The sequence below is a fragment of the Eptatretus burgeri genome, chromosome 4, assembly GCF_056783735.1.
Source record: "Eptatretus burgeri isolate ZD-2024b chromosome 4, Ebu_testis_v1, whole genome shotgun sequence".
NCBI classification, from domain to species: Eukaryota; Metazoa; Chordata; class Myxini; order Myxiniformes; family Myxinidae; genus Eptatretus; species Eptatretus burgeri.
Genome location: NC_140964.1, coordinates 114,093,106 through 114,100,605, shown reverse-complemented (window position 1 = coordinate 114,100,605; position 7,500 = coordinate 114,093,106). Strand labels below are relative to the sequence as shown.

Genomic DNA, 7,500 nt, shown 5'->3' with positions numbered 1-7,500 from the left:
AGATAAATGGCCGTAACTTGGGAACCGCTTGTCCGATTGATATCAAACCTTGAAAAGGCACATCCACGGGTCCCCGGCAATATTCCTGGCAAGTTTCAATCCGATCGGACCAGTGATCGTCCGGTTATTAATAATTTGGGAAAAAATTGGTGTGAGAAGGTGGAACGACACCTTCAGCTGCCATATATACACCTTTTCAACACTGAAGAAGCAGTAAAATGGCCGTAACTTGGGAACCGCTTGTCCGATTGATATCAAACCTCGAAAAGGCACATCCGCGGGTCCCCGGCAATATTCCTGGCAAGTTTCAATGAGATCGGAACGGCGGTCGCAGACAGACAGACAGACACAGATTGCTGGAATTATAGATAGATGATTCTATAATCAAAAGTATAAAATGGATTTTCAATTAAAGATGATTAAAAAAAAAAAATTCACTTTTTCAGAAGTTTACCGTTGGTGAAGCGTCTTTCACACCACCCTTTCTAACAAGTTGCATTTGAAGTCCTTCATGCCTGTTTGTGTTCTTTATGATGTCCTTAAAAACAGTAAGTTTCCTGTTTGCAATGATTTTCAATTTTGTTTGACTGCCAGACATGGAGGGAGAGAAAAATAATTATATTGTCTCACTCCTCTGTGCATGCATATGTGATCGGGACAAATTCAGTCAAACTACTGCGAAGCTACATATTCGTTTTCCGATTCATGTTCAAAATATTAAATTTGAAACTAGGTCACTCGGTAGAAGTGACCCCGTAATGCCTGATCCACGAGAACATATCAGGCCCAATACATTTTTGAACTATCTTGCTACACAGTACTAGATCGTTTTTGGCCCTATCTCTCAATGGTGAAGAATCACTTAAATTAAATAATTATCGTATCCAGATCTTCACAAAAATCTCATCAGCTTGTCCTTGTCACGCACCCAACCTGCCCCCCAAGTTTCATCCGAATCTGTCCACAACTTTTTGAGATATCCTACACAAAGACAAAGGGACAGAGAGGGGTGAATCACAACCTCCTTCCACCTTTGGTGGTGGAGGTAATGTTCTTCCATCATAAATTGACGTTTGTGGACAGACACTGAGAGAAAGTGAACCGATTGCTTAACCCTGCTTTTTCAATTCACATGTGGGGTAAAAAGATGATTCATAGTTTGTTCTGCAGTCTTTTTGGTATCCACATCATGCATGTAATTGTAACAGAGTACAAGTCAGTTCTTGAGCCTTGCCTGTGATTTAATTTAGCCTCATTTATTCGCAACATTCCTTTAAGATGAGATCATGGAAAGTTCAGTTTTCGTCTTTCAGTCCATTTGTTTTTTTTTTTGTTCTTTGATGATATCTGACCGATCCCAAGCAAATTTCTCAGCAATACTGGGTGCATCATCTTGTAATGAAGAATACACCTGTGAACTCGGGTGGACAAATGTGAAAGTGGGGCAAAGACTCCTGCGAGTCCGACTTCAATCCATACTGCCACACCAAGGAGTCTGGTGCGATGACGAGTTACGACTTTGTCTTCAGTGAAGATGTGGAGCTCACGATGAGATGCGACGCAAAAAAAAATTGCAAAAAACCTGTAAACATGAAACGTCAACGACTCAACAATACAAAGAGAGCTCTCATACTAGCCTTGACAGTGTCTAAATGTGGTTCAGCGGCTATCTATATTCTATATATTTTTTTAACATAAAAACTTTCAAACATTATCTCTGAAACGGATGAATAGATTGAGGCAAAACTTTGCAGGTATGATCGCCTATCCATGAAGAACAAAAAGTTCTCCACCTATGATGTGATCGTTCACATGGTTTGGCAGCAATTATTATTATTTTTTTTAAATGAGGAATAAACCTTTAAAAAGCCTCTCCAGAACGGCTTGACAGATTGAGGGGAAACTTCACCCGCATGTTCCCCAAGCATTGGGGATATTAGGGTGTTCATAAATAATTAATCCGTCACATGGTCTGGCAGCCATATTGGATTGAACAAAACTCTTTAAATTATTTCTCTTGAACCATTTCAACCGACATGAAATGTCACAATTTTGATCTCGTATTCATGGGGAATATGTTTTTAATATCAACCTGATCTGACCCATGGTCTGTCAGCCAGAATTATTTAATATTTTGAATCCTGGTTCAGGGATTTAAATCAAATTTTGTACAAGTATATAATGATGTAATAATGTGGGTGGAGGTATATCTTGTTCGTAAAATGTGCGCTGTGTAGCATCTCCAGGTAAGTTTGTGTGGAGTTTATTGTGAAACCACATCATCATGCCTTAGCCCGTGTGCCCCTGTGCACAATTCCGTTGAATTGTTTCGGTGCTGTACATTTACATGGTTTTTTACATGGCTGGAGTGACATGCCCGTTGTTGTGGTTCCCTCGTGTAATGTTTTAGATGTGATGATAACTCTGAGGGTCTTTTGATTGTTCCTCAGATCCCTAGCCACTCAAGATGAGTCACCTTGCAAGCCAGGCCGAAGGAGGCCTCAATGTTACGCTCACCATCCGCCTGCTTATGCACAGCAAGGTCAGATTTGTGACATAGTATTGACTGCCATTTCCTTCAAGCACATTGCAATAATATTGTTTACAGACATAATACATTAAGCCTGTTAAATGCATTTGCAAATTGCTGTTTTTGTTTTTTTTTTAATTTCATTATTTTTGTCTTTTTCAAACAGGAAGTGGGCAGCGTAATTGGAAAGGTGAGTTGTCTGCATGTGGTTTTCTTGTGTATGACCTGTTTGTTCCTGTAGATTTATTACTGGGCTATAAAACAAATGTTTTCTATTCCAATGTGTATGGAAACATCAGTGTAACTTTTTGAAACGATATTTCGGTCTACCTGTTCCCATCTGATCACATGGCAAATGATGCTGGGATCATCCTTTGGATGTTGTTGATTTGTCCACTATCTCCGAACATCCTTGTAATTCCTTCTTGTCACCTAATACCCTGTACTCTTGTGCGATTGATGTGTAAACCATTACATGAGTTGAGATTCCATCCATCCATCCGTCGGGACCATACTTTGTGCACAGCGTTGGTGCTGCCTAAGCAGTCCCTTGACTATTGCGAACAATCCTGGATGGGTCGCCACTCCCACAGGATACCAGCAAGCTGGCACTCATTTTGCCGACCTCGGAAGGATGACAGGCAGAGTCAACCCCACCTGGTATTAATTCAACAGCAGAGGGGGATTTGAACTCTGGATCCTCGGATCCCAAGCCCACCACCCGAACCATTAAGCCAACACCAGGCAGAGTTGAGATTGGCACGTCTCAAATCAAAGCTATATTGTATTTGAACTTGGGATTGCAACATAATGTAAAATGATTTAGATGGGAATAATGTGCAAGCCGATTGTTATGAACTGAAATGCAATCGACAACAATCAAAAAACTGAAATGGGACTTGTCGTGTCGCAAGAACTGACGACCTGTAAACAACAACTGCAAACTGGCAACAGCAGAGGGACACAAAATATCAGATGAAGAGATTGTAAATTGACGAAGAAGAAAAATCTGGAGTGCGATGGCCTCAAATTGCATAAAATGGAACAATGGATTGTGTTGAAGGAAACCTTTATCTTGCAGTGGAGGAAATGGGCTCGTCGAGTGATTTCATCGGCCAAAGCCAATGCTTGCCTCACTCTCATCTGGCATGTACATGGATTGCGATTTTGTTTGCTCGTGGTTAGCAGCAACATGATGTGCCTTTCAAACATTTATCCTGTAATGGGGATGGATAATGTTTTAAAATGGTATATTTATGTCACATCAAGCAGTGCGTAGTAATTCGCGACCTATCAGAAGGACCTCGGGTCTCAACCTTGGGTTTAGGAACCCTTGCTCTATTGTCTCATCTGACATTGTCTTTGAACTCTGTTTTAAAAAGGTTGTTTTGTCTTTTTTTTAACTTTTTTTTTAAACGTATAAAGCGATTGTTTCTTCCTCAGACGTTTTTATTTTGTTTTGCAGAAAGGCGAATTTGTGAAAAGAATACGTGAAGAGGTGAGATCGCTTATTTGGCGTTTTGTCTGTTTTGTTTATTTGTAGTTTGATTTCATGTTTTGCAAATTGGTGTGCTGATGTTGCAGTGAAAGTTCCTTTTATGTTTCAGAGTGGTGCTCGCATCAACATATCTGATGGAAACAGCCCTGAGCGTATCGTCACTGTGACTGGTCCGACTGAGTCCATCTTCATGGCGTTTGCTCTCATGACCCGCAAACTTGAGGAGGTGTTTCAATGCTCTTGCCATCCTTCTTTACCATTCATTGTATCTTCGTGCTCTCCCACATTTATTCATTTATTTATTTTTTACAACCTGTGTCAAAATAGTGTTTGGTTTTGTCATTTCCCCACCAAAGCAAAGTGTGCAGGGTTGCTTTCATTTCTCATGGTTTTTTGTTTGTTTGTTTGTTTGTTTGTTTTATTTATTTTTTAATTTGATGAGGTGTATGAGCAACAAACTGTAAATTTGTTGAATCCTTGTACTTTCACTTTATATGGCACACATTTGATTTGCTCTTGTTTATAAACAGAATTAAAAACAAACCAGAATATCGTGCAGGCAGTCCCCGGTTTACGAACACCCGACTTCCTTACATCCATTCTTAAGAACATTATACTTTATAACCATGTTTCGGTCTTTTCAACATTCGATCTATTCATACGAACATGGCTTTTTTGAACATACCTCGCTCGGCGCTAAACGCAGGAAATCGGACACTCAAATGCGAGAAAATGAACAATGTATGGGCAGTGTGCTGAACAGTGGAACACAGGGATTCATTAATGTTCCAATGATGCATGTGGATTCTTTTTGTTTTTTTTTTGGCACCATACTGTGTTGTATCGTACACGTTGACCTCCCCCAACTGCCGCTGGTGTTGGTGCAAATTTTTTTTTGAGAAATTAACATTCACGTTTTCAGCCTTTTAATAGTATTATTACTGAATGCATTTATAGCATCAGTTTATTCATTTTTAACCCTGGTGTTGGTTGGCTGAGTGGTGAGGGTAGCTGGCTTGAGATCTTAGGCTCCTGAGTTTGAGCCTCGTTAGCCACCGAATTAACACCATGTGGGATTGTCTCAGCCTGTCATCCTTCTGGGGTCATCAAAATCCTCATGCCAGGTAATGTCATGGGGTTAAACACCTTGTCAGGTTTAAATAAAATAAAATGCTGGGTTGAACAGTTCAAAGTGTTTGTTACTAAGATTAATTGTTTTCACAGGATATGCTTGGTACATTGTCTGGCGGTGCTCTCGTCAACAAGCCACCCGTGACCTTGAGACTTGTGGTTCCTGCCAGTCAGTGTGGATCTCTCATTGGAAAGAGCGGAAACAAGATCAAGGAATTGAGAGAAGTGAGTGATGTCATGATTCTCCTCTGAGGATTACACACATTCATTTCATTAGGGAATAGATGTAAACTTTTGCCACTACATTGTGAAATGCTCTTGTGCATTTGCCGCTGCTTTTCCATATGCAGTACATTGCTGTGCTGCTGATGCAGTGCCCCTGTCTGTTGGAGCAGGAATTTGTAATTTGTTCAGATTGTTGGCGATAGTTTGCTGATTCTTCGTGAATGATGCACTGGATTTTTAGCTTCTCTGGAATTGGAATTCTAGATAAGGTATTGTCGTCAGGTACTGTCCGTCTGTCCGTTCGTCTCCTATTTCGACTTCTCCAGCCAAACCGCTGGGCTGATCCGGCTGAAATTTGGCAACGTTCTGCTCCTGATTCGTAATGGAAATTGCAAAGCTCGTTTCTGTCACGTGACTTTAAGTAGGTCAAAAATGTCGGACTTGGTAAATTTTCAAAAATCTTCTCCAGGTCAACTAGTCAAATTTGCGTTTCAACATTCGGCCAGGGTAAAGATGTTAAATTGTGGAGTTCATGCCAATCACGTGACTGGAGAAGTGTCAAAATGGCCAACTTTGTCAATTTTTGGAAGGGGGGGGGGAGGTGTTTCCCCACAAAATTAGTATTTTCATTCTTAGAAACTACACACGCAATTCTGATGAAGCTTGATCATAACCTTCATCACCCGTGATGTACCAAAGTTTGATCACGCAATTTATTGAAATCAGGGTCTGGGGAGGTTTACTGAGGAGGGGTGTGGTTGCTCCAAAAAATGGGTTTTGCTCTAACATTGATTCATTGCTACATTTTGCTGATTCTGTATCTTCCTCCTAAGTATCATTATTCTACCAGGTGAGCACCCAGGGATATTGCCCCTACTTATATGCCTCTGCTGACGAAGTCGCCAGCGGCATTATGTTTTTTGGGTTGTCCGTACATCCGTCCATGCTACTTTTGTTTTCTCTGCAACCGCTTATCCAATTGATAAACCTTTTTCACCGTTCGAGCAACGACTCATGTAGAATGTTTTGATTATTATGTAGACGGTCATGTGGTGTGGCAGCCATGTTGAAAAACTTTGGACCTCTGTATCTGTGAAACTGCTCCATGGACAAAAATTGAATGAAACTTAGCACATGTGAAGTACCCCCCCCCCCCCATGGGAAATAAGTGTCCAATCGGTATGAAATATGTTTGTGCTCAATATTGGCCCAAATATTCTCTTTGGGGTTCAAATCGGGACTCTGACCAGGCCAGATCATAAGTTCCAGGGACTTTTTTTTCAAATTACTTTTTTGTGGCTTTTCCAGTATGGACGGGGGTATTATCTTGTTGAAAAATGACTTATTTGCTTTTCTCTCCAGGAAATAATTTTTGGAGCCTGGGAAGTCATCCTTTCTTGCATAATTTGTGGTATTCCTTGGCAGTAATTGATTATTCACACCTTATCAGCTCACCAACACCAGCAGACAAAAATGCACCCCAGACCATGATTCCACCTCCTCCATGCTTCAGTCTTTGAGATGCACTCAGGATTGAATCTCTCACCAAATCTGTGAAGGCAACGTTCTGGGGCATTGGTGCAAAGCTCAAAACCACAGAACTCTCAAACCTGTCTAAATCACAGTTCCCATATTCAGCCAAAAAGTGCAATCTGTCTTGAATGTTTTTTTTTTTTTTCCTTAGTTAATGGAGGCTTCTTCGCACATCTTGAGGCAAAACCAGCATCAGTCGACCTTCTTGTGATGGTCCTCATGGAAACAGTCTTGTTTTCAGCAGTTCTGAACTCCTGACAGTTTCTGGAGGCTCTTCTTTCTTTGCTGGAGATCTAAGAACTTCATTCGCTTTTCATCTTTACTTGTCTTGGCTCTCGGCCTGCCAGATCCCTTCTTCCTTGCAATACAACCAGTTTTTTGGAACTGTGGACCGATTCTGTTTATGGGAGGAAGAAAAAAAAAAATAGGGATTTTTCTCATTCAGGATGCCTTGCCTGCTTGATAGAAAGCAATTCGATTTTTTTTTAATATCCCCATCAGCACATGACCTCCACTAACTGTAAAAGTCATAAATTATAGTAATTTGGACACTACATGTGCATTAAACAGTCAAAAAAACATG

General features: G+C 40.7%; 1 protein-coding gene across 3 annotated transcripts in view; it reads left to right on the top strand.

Moving 5' to 3' along the window:
* The window catches only part of LOC147028922 (poly(rC)-binding protein 3-like), a 63,878-nt gene that overhangs the window by 10,673 nt on the left and 45,705 nt on the right, over positions 1–7,500 (top strand). For all 3 annotated transcript variants that reach the window (XM_085879801.1, XM_085879803.1, XM_085879802.1), the window contains exons 2-6: positions 2,451–2,542; positions 2,697–2,720; positions 3,996–4,028; positions 4,138–4,254; positions 5,253–5,384. In XM_085879801.1, coding sequence (XP_085735927.1) covers positions 2,468–2,542; positions 2,697–2,720; positions 3,996–4,028; positions 4,138–4,254; positions 5,253–5,384 — 381 coding nt within the window. In that variant the 5' untranslated portion in view covers positions 2,451–2,467. The remainder of the gene's footprint in view (positions 1–2,450; positions 2,543–2,696; positions 2,721–3,995; positions 4,029–4,137; positions 4,255–5,252; positions 5,385–7,500) is intronic.